Source organism: Phodopus roborovskii, unplaced genomic scaffold (assembly GCF_943737965.1).
Source record: "Phodopus roborovskii unplaced genomic scaffold, PHOROB, whole genome shotgun sequence".
NCBI classification, from domain to species: domain Eukaryota; kingdom Metazoa; phylum Chordata; class Mammalia; order Rodentia; family Cricetidae; genus Phodopus; species Phodopus roborovskii.
Window position 1 is genome coordinate 4,411,478 of NW_026126651.1, and position 25,710 is coordinate 4,437,187.

At 41.1% G+C, this 25,710-nt stretch overlaps 1 protein-coding gene across 1 annotated transcript in view; it reads right to left on the reverse strand.

The window, feature by feature from the left end:
* Positions 1-6,628: 6,628 nt before the first annotated feature.
* Positions 6,629-25,710, reverse strand: part of Nell1 (neural EGFL like 1) — a 651,975-nt gene continuing 632,893 nt past the window's right edge. Inside the window, exons 17-19 of the mRNA XM_051174243.1 lie at positions 17,220-17,396; positions 14,785-15,009; positions 6,629-7,083 (exon numbers count right to left, since the gene is read on the reverse strand). Of these exons, the coding sequence (XP_051030200.1) occupies positions 7,033-7,083; positions 14,785-15,009; positions 17,220-17,396 (453 nt within the window). The 3' untranslated portion in view covers positions 6,629-7,032. The remainder of the gene's footprint in view (positions 7,084-14,784; positions 15,010-17,219; positions 17,397-25,710) is intronic.

Below are 25,710 nucleotides of genomic sequence, written 5' to 3' on the forward strand. Positions count from 1 at the left end.
CATATATCCAGACAAAACTCACATGAACACAAAAATAAATAAATGGGCAGATATTTCAAAAGAAGTACGTGTTCCTATTCAGTAGAGCTCTTAAATGAGAGTATTAGTACTCACGTTCTGCATCCTTAGGGAGAACAACCAGGGAACTCTGCAGTTTAGAGGCTAACAGCTAAGTGTTGTCTGATTAAAATGAATGAAAATGGGCAGGGGTATATCTACAGACAGATAAAGGAAATAGCAGTTGATTTACTGAGTGTAAGAGTTTAAGACCTAAGAGATAACATTTGGCTCAAAACTAAAGGCCTATGAAAATTGGTCTGTTATCAGTCCATGGGCGCGGTTTACTTCTGCAGCCTACGCATATCCTTATTTTAAGATTCTCATTCATTGTGTTGTGCGTGTGCGTGTGTATGTTTGTATAAGCAATGTGCATGTTCAAGCACCAGTGACACCCAGAAGGCATCAGAGCCCCTTGAGCTAGCATGACAGGTGGCTGTAAGCTTCCCTGTGGGTGCTGGATCAGAATTTGGGTCCACAGGGGAGCAAGGCTTGTCTTAACTGCTGAGCTATCTCTCCAGCTCCTCCGAGTGCGCCTTGAACCTGCATGAAGATTTTAAAGTTCCTGATAGCACATGTTAAAATAAATATCTATGGTTTCTCTAGAAGAGCAAGGCATATATGGAATTTGGTCCTACATTCTCAACTGGTGGGAGGCAGCAAGCAGTCAGCAGGCACCTGCGAGGTATGGGCTCTACCACAGTGGGCTCCTTCCTTCCTCGGGCTCCATTCCTTGACATGGCTGTCCTAATGTTTACTGTTTCAAACTCTCTAGCGCAGTTACAGCTGTGATGTTCTAGTTTAGTTATCCATGTGTTCAGTGTCATTTTCAATCTCACACACGCAATTAGCTAAGAACATTTTCCTGTGAGTGCCCCATGCACGCAAATACCACCCCCAGCCCCTGCTCATTGTGTTAAGCATCAAGTGTGCTGGATTCTGGGTTAGCTTTCAAAGATATTTTCTTCCCAGTTTCTCCTAGATCTGTAACGTGCTGAAGTCAGGGTTGTATTTATTTTTTTGTACAGTTACATTTTAATTTTGGAGTGAAGGAAAGCACTCCTGTGCCCTTCTTCGTCATTTGGTTCTTTGCCTTCTTAAAACACTCCAAAAATTGAATAAATATCCCCTTAAAGTTCAACATTTTTAATCATATGACATTACCATATCAACCATTGGTTTCTTCACTTAAATTTGGGTTTCATGAGTTTAAATATTTATGCGACATGGCTTCTTTCTTGTTATGGTGTTTTGATTCTTCAGTAATACATTTCTTTCATTAAAAAAAAATAGCACATTAACATCTTGAACAGTTTCCGCAAACTAGGTAAACATCTTTTATGATAATATAATTTCTATGCAAACTGTTGAGCTGTGTATTGGACACTAGCTTGGATAGCTGACCACCAAATCCTAACACTGAATGGGTGGTAGCATCCATAACATTTCCCCAGTTAATTAAAACATTCTTGTGTCTTTGTGTTCTCATTAGTGACCAAAGCTGCTAGATACCGTATCATCTAATATACAACTTTATGAAGCCGGTGGAAAGACTTAAGTTGTTAACAGAAAGTACTGGACAAGACCCAAGTTGTAAAGAACATTTTCTTTAACTCTTTAGAACAGGCTGTCTTATGTGGATTTGAGGAAGTTCTGTGCAGAAGTTCAAGTTCTGAGGAAAATGTAATGTCTCTTGTCTTCATTAGGCACGTGACGGATGTTGCATGATCATGAAGCAGTGATGGGACACGTGTTAACTAAAAGCTAAGCAGAGCATGAATGCACGAGCAGATAAAAAGTTGAGTAAATGGGGCTTAGTTATTTAATATCTTCCATTGACCCAGAATGAAACCTGTCTATGCCCGTCACACGACTGTAGTCTGTAACTTCTGGCTCCAGTACCTCCTCCTCTCCCATCCCCTTTCCTCATCTCAACTCATTCCCTTTCCTTTACTACCCTTCTCTTTCCTCTCCTCTCTTTTCCTCCCTTCCCCTCACCTCCACTCCGCCCTCTGCTCCCCTCAGCCCTTCTCCTCCTGTCTCTGTACACCACACCATTTTCTCTTCGTTCATTGGTGCTTGGCTCTATTTAATAATCCCCAGCAAACCAAGCCTGCTTCCACTTGGCAATTCTGTACATTTGTGCCTTTCCTGGAAAGATCCCTGCACTTCTGTGTACACAGGCTCTCCCTCATTCTAAGGGTCCCGGCACCTTCCCCCATATAAGGTGAGCTCCCAGTTCCCCGCAGTCCACCACTGTGCCCTCTCCTCCTTCACACTGCCACAGGCTATTGTTTTCTAGCTTCTATCTTTTACATATGCAGCCACTGATGCCTTGAGCATAGAGACCAACTTGGTTTTACTTCTTTCTGTGTCTGGGGAGTTTGTCACACCGCCACCGAAGCAATGAAGAATGATAATGAAAATGAACTCAGAACACAGATTGTCTGCCTGATTGTCTCTCAGTGCCTGGGGCCACTGTAGTTTGAGTGTATTTGGTGTGTGTGTGCGCACACACATACACACACGTGTACTCATGTGTTTTAATCTTTCAAGAGTTGCTACTTTTATACATTGCTTTATTTCCCCTGTCCCATTTCCCTAGAAACCCTGAGATACGGTGACTGTGTAAAAGGCTCATTTTTCTCATGGGTTTTGATATGATCTAGTCTTCTAATGGGAATGTTTCACAGGAGCAGGATCAGAATTCTCATAAAGCTACAGCACTGCCGGGGGGGGGGATGTGAACACAGAAGCCTGTACAGCTGCTACACAAGCAAGTTTTTCTTTACAGTCCCCCTTCCTGAAGAAGGAGGGAAATCTTAGATGTGAAGATTCATTTGGAGCCCAGGAGAGGATGGAACATAGAAGAACCAGTTCTGGATTTGTGTCGAGTGAGGACACAAACCACTCGGAGCTTGGGCTTCCTTGTCTGTTGAAGAAAAAGGGAGGACTTAGGACAGTGGCCTCTAAGCTCTGCCCCCTTTAGCTCTGTTATGTAGGAGTGTCCTCAGAGTGTCCTGCCCTGTTCCAACCAGAGAAACCCTGCTTTTTCACCCACTTTCTGCATGGGAACACTGGATAGATTTTGCTTTCTAAGACAGGTCTTATTACTAGAGAACATTTAAAACCATGAGATTAGTTATTTTTCGCCAATATTTTGTGACTGTTTTATGTTACAAAACAATATCGATTCAATATTGACTTAACTGAAAACCCATTATATCCAAGCTACTGCAGAAGATGTCAAATGCACACAGTATATAGTCTAATGCACAGCCTATTGCAATCATAGTAAAAGGAAGATAGATATTACGGTTCTTTAAAAGTGAAGTAAGCACAAATCTGGGAAGGAACATTCCAAGAAAACACACACACACAGGCATATGTATAATGTATGCATGTGTTAGCTACATATTGATGGTGGAATTTTCTGTTCCACCTGTTAGCTATAGATCTTGCTTGATAATTGTTTTGTTATTTTACTACATTAAAGTTAAAAATCTTCCTTTTGTATTTAGACATAAAGGAGGAGAATATGGGGGGTGTACTTTTTATGCTGTAAATATGTTTCTCTTATTGGTTGATGAATAGAATGCTGTTTGGCCAGTAGCCAATAGGTGGAGCTAGCAGATGAGGAGAAGGCTGGGAAGAGCAAGGCAGAGAGGAGCCACCCAAGGGATGCCATGTCCATGCATCACCAGGTAAGCCAGGAGCTCAGGGGGACACACAGATTAAAAGGAATGGGTACCAATAAAGAGAGAGCTAGCCAATAAGAAGTCTGAGCCATTGGCTAAACTCTTTACAATTAATATAAGCCTCAGTGTGTTTATTTGGGGCTAAATGGCTATGGGACCAGGCAAGACAGGAATCTCCGTCTACAATACGACCATATAAAAAAACATTTTTATATTTCTATAGACATATATTATAGGTTAAACACAAATCCTAGTCATATGCAACTAACATAAAGAAAAAAAGAAAGGTAGGTACACAGATATACATAATCATATATAGCCTAGAAGGAGAGAATGAGGCATGACCAGCTTTTAACTGACACTTGTTTAGTTAATACTCAGAATTGTTGCCTATCTTCACACTCTACTCTCCATGATGATGTTATATAGCCAGTGCCAGTGGAAGTGGAGAGAATAATCTCAGGGTTAAAAAATTCCTTGCCAGTGTCCATGTCTATCCCCTGAGGAGATGGAGCCATCAAACAGTACTCTAATGTGCCATTTTCCCTTGCAAACTTCACCACGGGAGCTAAATTCCAGATTTACTGCATCTGCTGGCTTTATTTACATCTTATTTTTTTTTCATGGTGTTGTGGATGGAACCAGGGGTCATACACATACTACCAAGTGTTTGCTATACTAGTGAGCCACATGCCCAGCGTCCAGATGAATGCATTTAGATTATGTTCATTCCTTCTCCACGATTCTTCCCAGGCCCACCTTCCCTCCCCGTCCCATTCAATTTTGCGTCACTTTTTTTTTTTTTCAATTTGAAATCAAGAAGGTAGTTCATTCCTAGGTCAAGTATATTTGAATACGATCCCTTCTGATCATCTGCTTTCATGTAACTCATCTGGGTCAATACAATAATTACGTTTAAGCTGTATTTTAGTTTCCACCACAGAGCATAGAAAATACCATGTACACGAAGATGAAGTACATCTTACATTCCTGTAGGACAGTCTTACACTTATGAGGCCAAGAATGTCTCTGTTCTGCCTCTTCCCACACCCTCCACCACCAGTGGCTGCGACTACAGGCATGTGTCACCGTATTTAAATCGATGTGTCTTTAACAATTAAATGTCAACTAGTATATGTATTGTAAGAAACATATTCCATATCGATAGACACTACAGTGGTTTGAAATTTGTTCCTATTAAATTCACCCCATTAAGTTTCAGAAGAAGACAATACTGAGTCTGAGAATGGCTGTTATAAATATAAATACTTTGGGCTATCGATGTTTATTGTACTTCGGCAAACTGTCAACACACTGGAATTCGAATAACTTTTTGATAACCTCTTGGAGGGGGGAAAACGTACAGATGGCTCTAAGATGGTATCTGCACTCAGACGTTTCTATAGCAGAGGGGTTAGAAGAACAGGGTTAACTTCATGAGTCACCTGCTCTTGTGGGAAGTACCAGACGCACCCTCGGGACATGTAAATGAAGTGGCTGATCCAAAAAACAGGAGGACTCTGGAACACACAGAGATCTGCAGGTGCAGTTGCAAGTCCTGTGAATGCTTTTGTTTTCATAACTTTGGAGGGGCTTCTTTTTAATTGAGTTGTCATAAACGTTATCAAAGGGCAATTTTTAATTCTTTACGGTTCCGTGTAAGCAACTGAGATAAATTATGATGTTTCGCCATTTATCACATTGTATTTGCCAAGCGTAATATTCAATTTGTTGTCATTGTGATTCATCATATAAAGTTGATTTCGTGTAGAGTACCCCATTTTCACAAAAACATTGGTTATTATCTCTGTTGAAAAAATACTAGTAAATAATAGTGTGTGGGGATTAAAATTTTAAGGTAATAATGTTAGTATTTAGGATTTAAATGTTACAGCATCACTGATGTGCCAAATGAGGATGTTTAGGCATAAGGGCAGTGCAATGTATGATGGTCTCAAAAGTACCACCTAAGGTTGGATGCTCAGCCCTGATAAACCTGACAACATGTAGTCATTTTGTATAACTGGATAACAGCCAAACCTTAAAAATATATTATTGGTTGGGGTCTGGAGAGCTGGCTCAGAAGTTAGGAACACTTGTGGCTCTTGCAGAGACCTGGTCTCCATTCTTGGCAGCCATTCGGCGGCTCACCACCATCTGTAACTCCAGTTCTAGGTGACGTAATGCCTTCTGATCTCCCCAGGCGCCGGGCACACGCACAGTGCACAGACATCCATGCAGGCAAAACACTCACATGCACTAAATAAAATGAATGAGCAAATAAGCAAGCATCCGCACAAACAGATTTTCTTAAAGGCTCGTGTCCCCTTCACCCATTGACAACAGAACGTCATTAGTGGGCAGCACTGGGAAGGAAGCAAACACATCAGCAGTCAGACACAGAGGGTGCAAATCAGACACCCCTGCCAAAAAAGCAGTGGATGAGCAGATTCCTAATCTGTTTATGTAATGTGGGGGGGGGGCGGACCTGTACTATTCCATTAACTTTATCAATAACTATGAAGGTGTGTTTCTGGTTATAAGTACTACATAAAACTGATATAAACATAAGTTTGGTTTCCAATGCTAAGAAGAAGTTTTAAGATCACTGCCTAGAGATAGTGAGCCAATGAGTCACTTCATTTATTTTTTGCAACAGGGAGGAGATGGTACTTTTTGAAATGATGTTTAATGATGTTTGGCATCCTTTCTCCTTCAGTGTATCATAATTGCCCTGGACAGTTTTCAGCTGAGCGAGTGGGCATCTGTGTTCAACAGTTTGAAACGGAAGGATGCTGTGGACAGATGCTACACATCTTCATCAACACGTCCCACAAGAACCTCCATACTGTGTGCAGTGAACGAGGCGAAAGTCACAACAGGCAACTTTATTTTTAGAATTTGGGTCAAAAAAATCAAGAAAAATAAATAAATGGTGCCAAGTCTCTATTATGTTAGTACACAAAATAAACAAAAAATACGTTAACATTTATCATGGGATCCTTTAAATGTATCTGCAAATGATCCGACGAGGGGGAAGGCGATTTACAACACAGAGACTCAACAACCATTGACGGAAATGCACGGCACTGCAGGCATCTAGACTAGGTCAGCAAGGATGATCAAAGTGGCAAAGGCCACCCAAACACTGTCCTCAGATGGAGACTTTGGTAATTGACTGTGGTTAAAAAAAAAAAAAAAAATCAGTCCCTCTTCCTCCTCAGGTTGGATGGTCATTTTGTCCTTTTTAATCTGTGATGAGTCCATTTAAAATAGGTCAATTATTTTCAAGACACTCCAGATCCACGGAGCAGCAGACTCTCCCATTCTGTGCGGAAAAACAAAACAAACAAACAAACAAAAAAAACACACAAGCATCAGCTACTGAGACAGAATATTCAACTATGAGCAGTTTTTCATCTGTATTTACAACAACAGAACAGAGGTTACGCTTCACAAATGGAAAGAGCATATCCAGTTAGAAAAAGTAAGTATACACGACTTTCTTCCAGGTTGACTGGTAGGCTTTGCTAACAGACCAGTTTCACACCTTGCCTGAATTCAATCTATGCTCTAGGTAGACTCCAACAATCCAAGTTTTCACAATTTATTTGCTAGACTTATTTCCAAAACATTCTTCACAAATACAAATCTCTCAAAGGAGACAATTAGCCATTTGGAAACAAATGGAAAGTACCAGTAAGATTAAAGACAAATCCAAAAATAGATTCCGCAAAAGTGCAAACATCAAGGGTAAAACTGGCTGCTCACCTCATGAAGGATAAGGAGGAGTGAGCGTTTGGATGAATAAATTTAGGGAAGTTTATTAAAATTCAATTTCATAAATTAATATAGATATGCTTTTATAATTCCCTTATAACGAACATCAAACTTGATATTAAAAAGGAATTAGATGTTCTCTGCTCCCATCTCCAATGGATCACACAGATCTCCAGCCTCCCTGGACTCAGCCCATTCTCCAAGCCCCCAACTCCCACAGGGTTCCCTGGGGAGCCACCAGCTATGCCCAGCTATGCCTACCAGGGGAAACTGAGTGAGCTAGCTGCAGAGCTCCACTTCGCCTTCCTCTTCTCCAAAGCCAACCCCCCAGTCCCGTTCCTAGCTTGTAGCAGGTTCCCCTCATCTCTGCCCCCTCCATACAACAGATTACCCGCAGTCTCCCTTTCGTCCCAGTCCCCAACTGCAGAAGGAGTGCTGAGAACACACAGGCTAGCTGCAGATTGCTACCCTCCCTCCTCTTTTCCAAGCTCGCTTATCCAGCCTCATCTCCAACTCTGTCAGAGACCACTTGCTGTGGTCCATCCTTCCTCTCAGAGCACTGCTGTGGTCCATCCTTCCCCTCAGAGCACTGCTGTGGTCCATCCTTCCTCTCAGAGCATCTGGTGTGGTCCATCCTTTCCCTCAGAGCACTGCTGTGGTCCATCCTTCCTCTCAGAGCACTGCTGTGGCCTTTTCTTACTCTCTGGCCCCATTCCTAGGGACTAGGCAGATCCTAGTGGAACAGCCTGCTTTCTTCCCTCTTACCGATTCCCTCAATCACTCCTCTTCCTAAGTGACAGCATCCAATACCTAGAAACACATTGTACCCAAACCCCCAGTGGACATGCTTTACCTACCAGTTCACACACAGGCACCACACCCACCTAAGAACCAGAGAGGACAACATCAACCAAGGAATAAAACATCCACCCAACAAAGATGAGATCAGATATCAGCAGCCAGATTTATAGTCATCCCAAACCCAGATGCCTAGATGCCCAGCATAATAACAAAAGCAATAACAGCAATGACAATATGTCCCCAGTGGAGCACAGTAACCCTACTACAGCATGCCCTGAGAAATGCTACAAACTGAAGCACCAAAGAACACATAGAATAGAATATATGAATATGGATTTCTTTAAGGAGGAAATAAATATATCCCTTAAAGAAATTTATGAAAACACAAACAGACCATGGAAGGAAATGAATACAACAGTTCCAGATCTGAAAGCAAAAATAGAATCAATAAGAAAACCCTAACTGATGGAAATATGAAAATGAAAAATTTAGGAACTTGATCTGGAACCTCAGAGGCAAGTCTCACCAACAAAATACAAGAAATGGACGAGAGACTCTCAAGCACTGAAGACAAGAAAAAAAATGTAATAAACACCTAGGACAAAGAGAAGGCTAAATCTAAAAATCTCCAGACAGAAAACATCTAGGACATCTGGGGGTATGAAAAGACAAAATCTAAGAATAATAGGAATACAGAAAGGAAAAGAAACCAGGGTCAAAAGCACAGAAAATATTTTCTACAAAATCATTGAAGAAAATATTCCTAACTTAAGAATGGGGTACCAATCAAGGTACAGGAAGCATACAGAACACCAAATCAATCTGACCAGAAAAAGAAAGTTCCCTTGACACCCAATAATCAAAACTCTGGATGTGCAGAACAAAGGCAGAATATTAAAGTAGTGCGTGAAAAAGACATACAAAGTCAGATCTATTAGAAGAAAAACTGACTTCTCAATGGAGACTCTAAGAGCCACAAGGACCTTCTTCAAACTAAGAAACAGACACCAGCCCAGATGACTGCACCCAGGAAATCTTTGAATCATAAGAGAAGGAGAAAGACGTTTCAAGATAAAGTCAAATTGAAGCAGTATCTATCTACAAACTCAGCCCTACAGAAGGTACTGAAATGAAAACTTCAACCTGAAGAGGATAACTACATACAGGAGAACAGAAAATCAGAACAGAAGAAAAAAGATAGCACACACACACACAGAGACAGACAGACAGACAGAGAGAGAGAGAGAGAGAGAGAGAGAGAGAGAGAGAGAGAGAAGGAGAGAGAGAGAGAGCCCGAGACCCCACCACCACCACCAGCAACAACAAAATAACTGGAATCAACAAACATTGTTCATTGATAACTCAGCAGCATACCTGAAGGCTCTAGAAGAAATCACAACCAAAAGTAGTAGACAGATGGATGGAAAAAAATCAAACAAAACTCAGGGCTGAAGTCAATAAAATAGCAACAACAAAACAGTACGAAGAATCAATGAAACAAAAAGTTGGTTCTCAGAGAAAATCAATAGATTGATGAGCTTTTAACCAAATTATTTAAAAGACAGTGAGAGACGATTCAAATTAATAAAACTTGAGATGCAAAGTTGGTCATAACAGCAGATACCAAAGAAATACAGAGAATCATAATGACACACGTTAATAACCTGTATCCCACCAAATTGGAAAATCTGAAAGAAATGAATAAACATCTCAATATATACCACCTACCAAAGTTAAATCAAGATCAGATAATCATTTTAAAAAGATATACAACCCCTACTAAAATGGAAGCAGTATTTAAAAGTCTCCCAACCAGAAAAAAAAAAGAAAAAAAAAAAGCTCAAAGCCAGAAATCTATCAGACTTTCAAAGAAAAGTTAACAACAACACTCTTCAAATTAATTCCCAAAACAAAAACAGAAAGAACATTGCCCAAATCATTTTATGAGGCCACAGGTACCCCGGTACCTAAAGGACATTCAAAACCAAACAAAGAGAACCACAGGCCAAATTTCCCTTACAAACACAGATGATAAATTACTTAATAAAATACATGCAAATGAAATCTAAGAATATATCAAAAAGATCATCCACCGTGATGAAGTAGGCTTAATCTCAGAATACAGGGACAGATCAATATATAAAAATCAATAAATGTAATCCACCACATAAAAAATCTAAAAGAAAAAGAAGACATGATCATCTCATTAGATACAGAAGAGGCCTATTACAAAAATCTAATATTTCTTTATAATAAAAGTGCAGGAGAAAAATTAGGGATACAAGAAGCATTCCTCAACATGATAAAGGCAGTTTACAGCAAGCCCATAGCTAACATATGCTTCAATGGAGAGAAACTCAAAGCAATTCTACTAGAATCATGAACAAGACAAGGTTGTCCACTCTCTATATACCCATTCAATATAGTTCTTAAAGGCTTAGATAGAGTATTTAGCTAACTGAAGATCAAAGGGATACAAAGTGACTCCCAAAATTCTACCAGAGAAACAGCTGCATACAATATTATCTTACAAAAATCAGTAGCCTTTATATATGCAAATGACAAATGAGAAAGGAATCTGGGATACAAAACCCATCAGGTAGTGTTATAATATAAAATATGTTGTGATAATTCTTAGCCAAGCAAGTGTTTTCACTTTTATGATAAAAATCTTTAAGAAATTGAAGATATAAAAAATGGAGAGATCTGCAATGCTCACGGATCAATATAGCAAAAATGGCCATTCTACTAAAAGCAATCTACAAATTCAGTGCAATTCCCATCAAAATTACAACCCTATTCTTCAAAGGTCCTGAGCAGACAATTCTCGGCTTCTTATGTAAATATAAAAAGAATAAAACCAAGGATAGCTAAAACAATTTATAAAAGAACTTTGGGAGGTTATCACTGTCCCCAATATCAGTTTGTACCACAAAGCTATAGAAATAAAAACTGCATGGTACTGGCACACAAATAGGCCCACTGTTCAATGGAATTAAAGACCCAGATATAAATTCACATGCCTATGAACAATTGACTTTTATTTTAGGACCAGAAAATACACACTGGAGAAAAGACATCATTTTCAACAAATGGTCAAACTGACTGATAGCATATAATATGCAAATAGATCCATATATATATGTGCACAAAACTCAGTGCCACATGGATCAAAAACCTCAACATTAAACCAGATACACCGAACCTGATGGATAGGGAAGTGGGAAATAATCTCAAACTCATTAGCACAAAAGAAGACTTTGTGAATGGAATACCAATAGTCCCAGCACAAAGATCAACAATCAAAGGAACCTTATGAAACCGAAAAGCTTCTGTAAGGCAAAGGGCATTGTTTTTCAGACAAAGTAGACACTTACAAAATGGGAAATTTTTGAGTGTTGACACAGATGTGGACTAAGGGCAACACTCATCCACTGTTGGCTGTACAAATTGTACAGACACCCTGAAAATCAATATGGCAGTTCCTCAGAAAGATGTTAATCTAGCTACCTCAAGATCCGGCTACACATAACTCTCCAGCACACACTCAAAAGATGCTTCAATCTACCACAGAGGCATTGTTGCTGCTCTATTTATAAGATCCCAAAACTGGAAATAACCTAGATGTTCCTCAACAGAAGAATGGATAAAGAAAATGTGGTACATTTACTCAGGCATTAAAAAGGAGAAGAAATTTGCAGGCAAATGCATGGAAGTAGAAAATAATCATTCTGAGTGAGGTGTCCCAGACCCAGAAGGACAAATATAGGATGCATTTGTTTGTATGTGGATATTAGCTGTTACCAATCTACTGCCCACAGAACCACTGAGGTTCGTATAGAGTAAGGGATGAATAGATCTCCTTAGGAAGGGAAAATAAAACATAGTTATGAGTGGAGGAGGTGGACGGACTGGAACAGAAGGGTGGAACAAGAAGGAAGTAGATAATGGCAAGGAGTAAGGGAAGGGATAGCTAAAACTCAGGGCCATTTGATGGGACATATTGTAACCTAATACAGTACAAGTTCCCATGTATGCACATATATATATACATATATATGTATATATATACATATGTGCATATATATATGCATACACACACACACACACACACACGAGATCTAAATGATGTAACAGAGAAGACAGAGTTCAGAGTTCTAGCAGGACATCCCTTGTAACCAAATAAAACTTCCAGTTCTGGAATTAGGTTATATCTAATTGCATTATTGGCCAAAGGGGTTCTACGACCATCCCCAAGCAACCCAGGGTATTGCTAAGGTTATAGGTTGCTTTCCATAAACTGATTGCAAGACACCATTGCTGATGACAACATGTACACACCTTATTGAACACAGAGAAATTAAGCTGGTGCTTACACAGAGTATTTACCCTATGGACTACTGTCTTTGATACAGGAAGGTAGTCTGCAGACTACAAAAGGAGAAATGTAGACATCGACCCAGCTATGAACCCTTCTACCTGCCCACAAAGCATGCATACTATGGCATAAAGCTGTGGGAGTAACCAAGCAAATATCTGATTTGACTTAAGGCCCATTCTGTAAGATGCACTGCATATGTGATGCTGCTTGGGGGACAGAAACCTGAGGCTAGATAGCCCAGCAACCTAGGGTAGCACTGGACCCCACTGTTCTAAAGAAAAATAATGTGGCAACGACATCATATCATACTTGTATATCAGTGCTTTGTTTAGCCATCATCAGAGAAGCTTCCTCCTGCAGAATACACACACACACACACAAAAATATGGAGACCCACAGCCAGGTACTATGCAGAGGTGAGAGACCGCGGGACACTCAGCCTTATCTCCATCAAGTCCCTGCCCTCAGGCTCAGGGAACGCTCCAGAAGACGGCAGAGAAAGAGTGTAAGAGCCAGATCGCAAACCAACAAGGCCTTCAAAATACAACAGGGCCCAGACACACATGAGCTCACAGAGACCGAAGCAGCGGGCATAGGGCTGAAAGGAAAAGCTCACGCATGCACCCTTCCCCACCCCAGAAAACCATCTCCAGCTGAGAACACTCACACACGGAAACTTAGTTTTCTCCCAGGGAGTGCCGCTGGGGAAGGCCCCATGCCCAGCAGTCGATGGCCAACAGTGAACGAACTCAATGGCGTCTCTGCTGGTCCCTCGTCTCACAATGTCATGTCAGACCTCTTTATTTGTTTTTTAAAATAGCTTTTGTTTTCATTTTAATATTTTTACTCTACACCTACTGTGTGTACATATTGTGCCTTCCAGTTTTGTGATTTTTATGGGGCTCCTGTGTGTAAATGAACAGGTCTTTGCCTTTATGGCTGTTTCTCGTGCCTTTTCTGGGGTTCATTTCCTTCTGTTTAGTTCTTCCTATCCCAACATGTTCATTTTATATAACCCTATTCTGTTTATTATTATTATCCCTTAGATTCCTGTTTTCTTTTCCCGAGGAGAGACAGGAAGGGGATGCACCTAGGTGGGAGAGGAGGCTGGGCTGAACTGGGAGGAGAAGAAGGAGGGGAAAGTATAGTCTGGATATACTCAAAGAAATCTATTTTTAATAAAATAAAAGGCCATCACGTTTGTGGTGGTGAAAGTCCACATAAGTCAATTGATCTTTTGCTACTGGATGCTTGACATCCTTTTCTGCTGGGGGTTCATCTTAAGATAGTACAGTCTAGAAAACAAACAAAAAGTAATGTTGACACGAATAAATCCATTAAAAGGCAAGCTGGAAAGCCTCCACTGCTGACCGAGGTAGAGGCAGACTGTGGTGGGACCACACTGACTACACTGTTAATCTTAAGAATCTGTAAGTGATGTTTTGGCTGAGATTTTGACTGCTTGGTGAAGCATCACTGTAAGCGGCCTTTGGTCACAACTCTATGAACACTGAGGGGAGGGAGGGCCGCCTTTCCATTCCTAAAGACACATGAGGATGTTTCATAGGAAACCCTCCTAGAAGACAGCAATAACCACAGTCAAAGGACACAGCAAGGGATCCAGGAATATGCTTGGCAATGTAAAATGAGACAGAGGAAACAGCTGCATAGATTCCCCACCCCCAAGCCACTGACGGTCTCTGTAATTCCCCGGATAAAGCTAAGAAGCCGTGTGCTCATCCTGTTTTCTGCCATGCCCCCCCCCTCCTTCTCCTTCTACCTCCCTGCCCTGCGTTTGCCTCCCCTCATCTTTCCATACTGAAGGTCGAAATATCTTGACCTATCTACAGCTGGGTTTACACTCACTTCTTAAATTCAGTAATTTTTAAGACAATTTCTTTTTTAATTATCCCACGTCCATTTGGAATCTTCCATTATACAAGGGCCACCTGTTATGCGTTTACACCTACCGCCCTCCTGCGAGAACCCGTACCCCCATGGGATCTGAGTTCAGAGATTTTGGAAGGAAACTATCTGAAGCTCTTACAACCCTCGGCAGCTGGTTACCTTGCATTTACAGGATGTACAAGGAGACCCAGCCATTGTCCAGACTGCACCACTCAGCCGCGAAATACCAGAGCTGTCCAGGCAGGTTTTTCTGATGTCATAAGCAATATTGTCAGCCAGGCAGGGGTCACTGACACAGTGAGGACAACATTCCCCTTCAAGGATGGCTGTGTATTCACAGCTCAAACTAGGGCAGGCTAGGGGCCAGCAGTCTGCCTCCCCTTCCTGTGGAGAGAAAGATCAAGTAAGTCACGCTCATTCTTATGCAGTGCCATATTCCCAGGGCCCCTTGGGGAAGGAAAGCACTAAAATTCTCATTCTTCTTCTCCTTGCTGGATGCTTCCAGCCCCTACCATGATATATACAATTAGTCCTCCTCTATGAAGACACACCTTCTACACACGTGGTGACTTCTATAAAGTTAGTACCTTCCTCAGGATGGTTTTGTTGACCACCTAATGCAGAGTTCACATAAAGCCTTAAATAAGTTTGTATTCCAAGCATATCCTACAATTATTTTTATCATGTTTTATTGTGTGTGTGTGTGTGTGTGTGTGTGTTTTTTAACCAGGTTGTACTGTAGAGTTGGTACAGCTCAACATTAACTTGAGCTTTTCAGACTTTGGCTGGTTGGTTTTTATCACTACTGATGGTCAGAGTTTTGCCCAACACATTCTAATGTACTAGCAAAGAGATGGTGAAGTGTTTCTAGTGTACAAAGAGATGTCCACTTCTTCTTAAGGTCAAATGTGTGACCCAAATTCGGATATTTCAAGAGCTGTACCGACTGAGAAGCTGGTGTCAAGTTCAGAGCCGAGGCTGGGTGTCCTTAGGAGAAACCACCCCATCATGCTGAGCTCTACAGCTAGAATGATGGAGCGTCTACCTATCTCATCTTCTGGCTGCAGGGAATATGGAACTGCCTATGACAGCAAAGTCCGTCCTCCACCCAGCCTCACACTACTTGCTGTCACCTGTGGGGAGTCTCATTTAATTATTCATTCAATGTCTGCAGACTCTGGATTTGTTCGGGTTTTGACTATGTCTTCCTTGATCATGACACAACTCAGAGTCTGGCACAGGCCAAGTTTCGATAAAATATTTATTAAATGTCACCCCTTATTATTCTTAAGTAATTTTAAGTTAATGCTCAGGAGCTTCTGCAATTCAAAATGACTGTATATCCATTCCAAGGACTAGACATCCAAGATGTGCTTATGAAACTCTTTGAATGAACATTTTATGTGTGAGATGAATGCCAGGAATTCCAGTTATCTGACGACTAGCTTCTCAAAAAATAAGTGTGGTTTTCCAGACTGACACTGGAAACAGATCTGTAGTTGTGCTGGATTTGTTTGCCCTTGGAAGGGAATTTGTAGAATTGGCCATGAACTGAGTTAATCTATGTTGCAGTCTTAGTATTAAGATGGATTGATAAGGATACATGTTACAACTGCTTGCACATTAACCTGGGGATTTATGGGAACTTAGAGAACAACTTTTCTGGGTGCTCATTCTCACATAATACTCAGAAAGAGAACAACTCATTTCAGTAAACATTAAGGATCAAGCTAAGAGTTTCCTTTAAAAGCTGACTCAGGTAGAGTGCTCAGAGATGGAGCACCACAGTCCCACAATGCCACGTTCTCAAGTCTTCCATCCTTAGAAATCACTGATGGTGCTGCCGCTTAAAACACACTGAACCAGTTCTGGAAATTAAGCATTTCCTTTGAACGTTCCAAAATCCAGAAATATTGTTCATATCCTTATATTAGTAGTTAACTGTTTTCTATTTGAACAAGAGATAAAACAGTAACAACAGTAGTCACCATGTTGAGGGTCTTCTGTGTACTGGGTGTGGCATTCATCTTTCATATATATTTTCTCTTTACCCTAAAAATATTTGAAATTGAGACTCATAAAATGGTGGACACTTACGGAAAAACATAGTAACTGAAAGGTTACTACATGCCCGAAGTGTCCACACCAACCTAGCCATTGAAACAATTATAGAACTAGGTCCTCAGCCTTGCTCAACAAAGCTTCATTGCTTCCATTATGTTTCTTCTATTGACACCTTTAAAGGTTATGTCAAAATCGATAATAGGCTTGCTTCTTCCTGGACAACCTTTGCCTACCAAGCCCCAAAGGCTACTTGACTAGGATTTTCCTTGCTCTAGACATTCTAAACTATATGGGCATATAAAACTGTGCTCAGGTGAAATCTGCTCCACAAATACATTCTTCTTACTTTTGCAGCATTTTAAATGCAATGTAAACATTTCCAGGTACAGTGCATGCCCCCCCCCCTCGGTTAAGCAGAGCTCCACAATGCTCCGCGTGATACTGGAAACATCTCAGAACTCCGGACCGAAAGCACATGATTCTACAACCTGTTTCACAAAGGCACCAGGGTCCCCCGAAACCTGACGTACCAGACACCGGCACTGCTGGCAGCTCTGGGTCCAGTTGTCCCCACTTCGATACAGCTTATGTCCGCTCTGATCTAAACACTGGCTCGTGACCCTGGTGTCACACTCTGGGCAGCAGAAAAGGTCAACATTTGGATTCTGGCAATCGCAAGCTGTCCGCCGGCAGAATATCTTCCCATCCTGTTGAGAAGTGAGGCCAAGGAGGTTCTGTGATTAGGAAAATGCATGCACAGATGCGTAATGGAAATCAAACCCTGTAAATACTTCACAGAGCTCACAGGGAAAAAAAAACAACTTCCTAGACTCTGCATCTGTCTTAGCTACTTCCCATTCTGTTCAAAGCAGGCACAGGTTTTGTTTTCCAGAACTTGCCTGCAAGAGCCAACAAGTCAAAACAGCAATATTACTAAGGAAAGAGATCAGTACATTCTTTGAATTTCTTAAAAACTCTAAACATTATATTTCCAGATGAGAACTATAGCTAGCCTAAGCAGCTGAACTGAATATGTGATTGATTAAGATATTCTAGTTGGAAGGACAACCACATATTGGTACAGACTGGGGGACAAGGAAATGGAAAGATGAACAAGAGAAATGAAAGAAGGAAGAGCAAACAAAAAAAAAAAAAAATATATATATATATATATATATATATATATAATGTAAGCATGATGTTGTGTGCTAAGTAAGACAATAGGAAAACGTACTCATTTCAGTGGAAACTCGGGTGTCTATGCTGTCCGTATATATTAGAACACCAGCAAACATGTTGAAATGAACTCACCTAATGTTATATACCGGCCCTTACACTCAAGGGATGTGGGGAAATTAACTGAGGTCCAGAGACAAGTACCTTATACAGATAACATGGTGAAGCAGAATCTCCAAACCTACAATCATGTTCTAGAATTTCAAAAGAATTTTCCTCTACATGGAAGTGTTTAGATTACTTATTTGAAGCAATTATGGCAAGTTGTCACCTTCCCCGATGAAGTGGTTCACCAAATTATAGACATGATACCGCTCTTGCTCTGTAACAGCCACACCATCCTTGGGAACTCCCACTAAGGAAGGTGCTTGGGGTACAGGACTGTGGGTCTTAGTCTTGTTATCTCTCCGCTGACCCCAGAGTTACTGTTCCTTGAAACAACCACCCCTGTGTTCTTTTGTAACACTTCAGTCTTCAGTTATTAGAGGCTGCTTTGTATGTGTCCACCCAGTTGTTCCTTCTGGGGAAACATCTCTGATTCCTCAACCTGTTCCCATCCTTTGTATCTTTGGTGGCTCCCTCCTCCAAGCTTTGACTACTGGGCATGATCTTCACCATCCTTATTAGTCACAAATCTGAATGCTTATCTCCTGCCTCAGTGGTGTAAAGTGTTTACCTCTATTCTATTTAATACTGATGATCCACGGAACAGAGATTTACGACTTCGTTTCTCAAGTCAGATAATCAAATATGAGTCTTCAGAAACAAGGAATGATCTTGCTTTCTCTTACCATGGTTTAGTTTCACTATGCTTTCTGCAATGCAGCTTGCTTTGCATTCCTGTTGTGGTAATGCCACAGATTTGACTGATATTAAAATCACCTGTGGCTGGTTGATTGGGCAGACATGTGCTTTCTGATGCTGCATTTCATCCTGTTAGATCTGTCTCACCTCCTCTGTCAGCCACAGCTTTTTTACCAGATCCTGCATTTATCATCTTCCATGGATCATGCAGATTCACAGTTACTGACATCTGTAAAAACAAAAATGGACCTGCCCATGATGTCTTAGTCCATTTCATCCATAAAAATGGATGGTAAAGTAAGCTCAGTGGAAGTGAAAATGAAAACCCTTAATAGCACGACATTCCTTCTTTCATTTCTCTTGTATTCCTTACAGAGAGTGGAAGGAAAATGCTGGATACTTTTGCAATGACTAACGAGGGTGGAAAGGGGCCTTCACTCAAAATGTATGCACTGTCTCTGCTATAAAAAGCGAGTGCTGTTCTAAAATATCAAGAGATGAAAAACACACAGATACTTGCGTGTGCATGCATATGTGTCCATTAATTTTACAAGACCACGGCCTCCCACAAAAGTATGCACATATGTGTATAGAGAGAGATGAGATACACATGGAGGGAGAGAGGGAGAGAGGGAGAAGGAGAGAGAGAAAGTGAGAGAAAGAGAGAGAACATCTAGAGGTGAGCAGGTGAATTGAACCAGATATTTTACATAACCTAGCATGGATGTATCCAGGTCACAGAAACCTTCCATCATTAAGTCCTCAGCTTATGGGCTTATAGCATGACATCACTTTCACTAAGAGAGTAATAAGTCACACTGAGCTTTGTATAATAACCATGCCATCTTTTTTTTTTATTTTAGTGTTGGGAATTAAACTTTGGGATACACACACAACACACATACCAGGCTTGCACGTTGCCACTCAGCTTTCTCCCCCAGCCCCATCAGAAACTTAGTTTCTGTAGCAATACATTTCATTTCCCAGGTATTGAAGGTATAAGCCTCAGAAACCACATGGCCAAGCCATATGGGTTAGACCAGCACCAAAGAAAACTATAAATTATTTTAACAGATTACTGTATTTCTTGCTACGAGGTCCAATCCTACCTACTAGTTAACAGAATAGGAACGAATGGATAGCCTTCAGGGTTATTGCAAAATAAAACAATTTCTCATCTCATCAATTATGTGAGAAAGCCAAAGAGTCCCCTCTTAGCTTTTATTAGGTTTCAGAACAATGACAATGTTGCTGTTGGCCTTGAATTCCAGAGCAACCATCAAGAAAAATCCTTTTTGATAATGGAAATGCCAAAGGTGGCATCATTAATCCCACTAGAATATTATTATAAAGGCTTACTCACAGAGTGCTGTCACACTGGGTTCAAAGTGTGGGTGAGAACAGGGCCCACTCTCAGCAACCTATCCTCCTAGTTTGGGTCTGTGGGCTGTCCCCAGAGCCTGGCTGCTGATGGTGACAACCGTCCAACTAAGACGGTGACACCGGTTCCCTTGAGGGATCAAAGCTGAATGCCCACCCTCCTGCTTAGACTTGCACTGTTTCCAAGCAATTCTATAACGAACGTTCAACTGTGCACAATTATTAAGAATTAAAACATTTAAATTACTTCTAGATTTTTAAAAGCATGGGAACTCACACTGACAGAAAAATATGTGAATGTATACATGCTGTGTAAAATTCTAGGCCTTAAATTTAACATGATATTTTATTATTGAGTCACACTGAAACAACAGTCCAGTCACCACAGCCTACACAATCACATCCATGTCCTTGTCTGAAACTTATAAATTGAGTTGTTGGAATTAGATGAAATTCTGGTGTATTCGTTGAGTAAAAACATAAACTAGCAGTCAGCACGCTGGTGGCCAGGTTCATAGTCAGCAGCTGCCTGATGAAGTCTCATGGGACACAGGATCTTTCTCACAAACTGATCAGACTTTGGTAGGCAATATTTTCCCAAATGTTGATCTTGATATTAGGCAATAGCACAGCCCATCAACATCATGCTCTTTAAGTGTAAGGACACAAATACCTAAGCGACCTCTGATAGTGGAACCAGGATGTAGCCCTGGTGCACAAATAGACTTTGGAAGCACATTTCCTATGTAGGGATACTCCCTTAGCCTAGAGGCAGGAGGGAGGGTCAAGACCCTACTCCAAATGACTTGACAGATTTTGATGATCCCTTCTGGAAGGCATTACCCTCTCTATGGAGTGTGGGAGAGATAGGATGGGAGGGAGGTGAGGGGGCATGGGAGGGAGGGATGGAGAGGGAACTGGGATCCATATGTAAAATAAGAAAAAAGTAAGTAAATAAATAAATAAAAACAACAACGAAAGAAATTTCAATTTCTGGGCTCAGTTCAAATTAAAAACATGGAATTTTAGAAACCAATAAAAAACATTCCACAATGCTAAAAAAATACCTTTGGTGTCATATTTATATAAATTTGCATAATTTCTAATGCTGAAAATTAGTAACAGAACAGACACTAGACCCTAAAACAGACTCATGAATGTTTCTTTTCTATGAAGCATTTTTGTGGCAGGATGAGGTTATGGGACAGGAAAATAAGATTTCTGCTAAAATAAGACTGAAAAATTCTTAGGTATCTGTTCTTAAAATGTAGTTCTCAAAACCAAGGCATTCCTATATCCTGGGAACCAGTTAGAAATGTCTACTGCTCTGGAGACTTAAGCCAGCGACCAAATCAAGAGTTCCAACAAGATTCCAAGTAACCCTGAAGCAGAAGGACGCTCTAGAACCATGCATGGAGAAACAGCACACATAACCAGTAAGAGCCAGTGTGCCACAGTGAGCCCACTATCTCTGGTTAAAAAGAAATGCCCAGCTCACAACATCATAAGAGAAGCAGATCACCAGGCCTGGGCAGCAGAAACATCGGAGTGATTAGTGCTTCTACATCTGCTCTTAAAATAATCATCCTCACCCCAGGAAAACGGCAACCAAAGGAACTTTAATGCAATTGGAAAACAACATAACAAAAAGTTTACGTAATGAAGGGCACCGCAGCCAGATCCTGAGGAACTTTCTCCAGGATCTAGCTGGGTGAGTGTGCCTGAGGCGAGGTACTCCCTGTCCCCAGCCCTCCGATCTAACTACAGTCCCCCATACCATGTCCTAACCTAGTCTACCTACACAGCTTGTACTGAAGCCAACCTCTAGGCTTTAAGCTGGAACTACCTTGACGCCCCCTCCCTACAACCTACAAGTCTTATCCATGCCATATCCAATCTCTCCATCCAGCCATATCTTGCACATCTTTATCTAGTGTGTAGCCTGATAAATTAACTTGACATTCCCCTCCAGGCTACTTACACAATCCCAGATCTACTCCTACACTCCAGACTTGGATCAAGATGCCCATCCTGAATACAAGTCCAGTCTCCTGTGTCCACCTGACTTCATCCTTTCTAAACCATATCCAACCTGACCCATACACCTTCCTTCTGCCCCAACCTGCCCTTTCCATATCAAACACTGAACTAATAAAAGTAGTCCACATGTCCCAATCTCATTAAAAATACCAACAATATGTTTCCATCAGGCATTAGTTGAGGGCTCCTTGGATAAATTAGTTGTTGATCTCACTCTCCTGGAAGGGCATTTATGGTAGCCTTTCCACGGAAGCTCAGATTGGAATCCTCATGTAAAATAATAAATTAAATAAAAAAAATGCTTTGACTCCAAAATTTAAGTTCAAGGACAAGTTACTGGGGAAAAGAATTTCTATTTTTGTTTCCAAAGAAAATGAAAAGATGTGGATTCCTTCCAGACTAATGTAGTTTGATCAAGCCAGACCGCCTGAAACAGAGTACCAGGTGATCCTACATTCAAAACAGCTGGACAAACCAGCCTTGCAGACTACAGCCAGGATTTCTGCATCGTCTTTGAATCCCCCATGACATCGCCCCTTACCAGCAGGAAGTAGTTTGGAAAGAACGATGCCCAAATTCCCAAATATTGTCTATAAATGTTTGTTTTCATTTAAATGGACTTGGTTCTATAAAATAAATAAATAAAAAAAAGAAAAAAATACAAACAATATGAAAGACCAAGGCTTTATCTGTTCCTACAAATTTTGTAAATCTGTTTGCCAATAATAATCACCTGTGAGAGCTCACAGACTCTGGGCCAAAGCTAGGGAATATGCATGGGACCAACCAAGGTCCTCTGCCTGCATGTGAGTTATGTAGCTTGGGATGTTTGTGGGGATCTTTGCAGTGGAATCAGGACCCATCCCTGGCATGTGAGCTGGATTTTGGAAACCTATTCCCCATGCTGGGTTGCCTGGCCCAGCCTTGATACAGGGGGAAGATCTTAATGTGCCATGCTTTGTTGACTTCCATGGGAGGCCGGCCCCTTTCTGGATGGAGATGCAGGAGGAGTGGAGGAGTGGAAATTAGATGGGAGGTGGGGGAGGGGATGGGAGGTAAGAAGGGAGGGGAAACTGTGGTCAGTATATGAAATAAATGAAAAAGTTTAATTAAAAAGAAATTACTCAGAGCACAGAATTTCCAGGAGCAATAATAAGTTTCATCGAAGAATTCAAGGAGTTTAAAGAGACACAATTACATACTTCAGTGGACCTAAAAAGAATAAACACAGAATGTGGGTGGAAATTATAAAGATAATCCAGGATTTGAAAATGGAATTAAAAGGAGAGAGAGAGGCAGAGTCATAGACAGACAGAGAGAAATGCTGAAGAAGACTCAAGCTGAAATGAAGATGGAATTGAAAAACTAGTGGCCCAACTAGAAAAAACAAAGGTTTTCCAGACTAGTATAATCCTTAACTACTTTCTAAGTGTTTGCTCTTTAAGTTATAGATAAGTGTAGTCTTCTCTCCTCATCAGGGAAACTTCTTTTTGCAATAGACAGCATCACAGAAAACTACAACCAATATATGGAGTTCTCTAGCTCAGTTCTAACTGACGTATTTGCAACTCGGGGCCAGGGATCATTGCAGAAAGGGGATAGGAAAGACTGCACAAGATAAAGGAACTGGGAATCTGCTGTGAGGTTGTGTCTCCTAGAAATGTCAGAAATTACTCATGAAGTCTCATCAGCATAGCTGTCTAGGCATGACATGAACAAGGATGACACCAACACACACGCTAACCTGGACAGGGGAAATCCACATGGCCTCATGCTTAGGCTAAGAACCAATGTGGAGAATTGGAGAAGTAGTCTTCCCCAGGGAAGAGACACCAATAGATTTTCCAGTGCTAAGTAGTCAGCTCTGAAAATACAAAAGCATGTACGTATAGGTAACACTGTATGGACTGAGCAGGTTGTATATGTATATATAGACGTACACAAACACACACACACACACACACACACACACACACACACCTCTGGTTCAGAGAAAATGGTCAAGAATTTGTAAGCAAGCAAGAGCTACATGGGGGTGGGGGTGGGTATGGGAGTATGATGTAATTATATCCGCAACCTTAACCCCAACCCTAACCCCCTAACCTTAACCATGAACCCTGAACTCTAACCCTAACCCTAAGTCATAATGTTTATCATTAAACAAATTGTTAAAAAATCAGCTTCTTGCTTTCTTCATAAATGTGGAAATAGCGGTGGCAAGGGACTAATTATGAGTAAAGTTTAGTAACTGGACTATATGAGTTGCTCATCCAGGGTACCCGCTCCATGAAAGATGTTGGAGATATTTTAACAAGCAGCAGAGCAGAAGAGCAGCAGGTTGCTGGGATTGTTCGGACAGTAAAGGAAAGGCTGGGAGAGCATTCATGCTGGCTGGGTCCCTGGCTTTATCATGGACTTAAATGTAGCTGAAAATATGGTTAAAAGTGTTTGATTTCACAGTCCCCAATACTCTGATGGCCCAGGAAACCTGAAAAAATCTTGAATTTAGGAAGACTGTAATTATCCTCGGAAATTCGGAAAGAAAGAACTTTCTCAATTTGCTGCCAACTTCTCTCATACTCTGTCCTCAGTGTTCTAACTCATAGAGATTTGTTTCCCTAGGACTCTTGTTCTTTGTGACAGCATTGCCTGGTTAAATACTCACTCTGTAACATATATTATCCATGTGCTATGCTCCTGACCTGAACGTTGGGATGACATCCCACCTAACTGGACTAATACTTCACCTTCTGTGGAGAGAGTGGGCCATGGGACAATGGGAGCCCCAGGTCATGCGCAGTGTATAGATGGCTAAGTACAACATGAGACATAGGAATCTGGAGAAAGATGATGAGTTACTTGATTCATTAGAGATATTCTCTTCATCATTCAAAACTGTGCTCACATGAACTATGATGCTGCTTGGTAATTACGGACTATTTGGAACACAGCCCAGAACACGGTGCTCAACAAATGGGGAAAAAATGAATCTAAATTTGGGTTGCAGAACTGGGTTTAAGTGGGAAAGGGGGAAACAGGTGGCATGGGTTAAGAACATGGTGATGTATCTCTCCCAGGTGGACCCCTGGGTTCTGATGAAGTGGAGCCAGATGTCAAGGCAGAAGGCAAATCACCTGGGTTCCTCAGGAGCAGCCTGCTGGTTCTGGTGAACACAGAAGTGATCTCGAGACCTGGCTTCCTAAGAGGCTACTAAACAAGTAATGTTTCTTGTTTGTGTATGCCTATAAAGCCCACGAGTAAATAATCTCATCCCAATGTTTGAGTTAAAAGCTACAGTAAAGTAAGGAAAAATGAAAATAAATTACCAAAATCAATGAAAGAAGAAAGCATGAGGAAATCAAACAATTTAGTAGGGCTACTTTGCAAAGCGATAAGCAAACCACACTGTTGCAGAAGTGTGTTTCCACTAGCATTCAATTTGCTTTGCCCTGACTTAAACTAAGGGATACTCCAGCAACGAGAAAGACAAAGGCATTGATTACAAAAGAACCACAATACTACTCTATCCATTCATAGCTGACCACTACATGAATGGGCTGT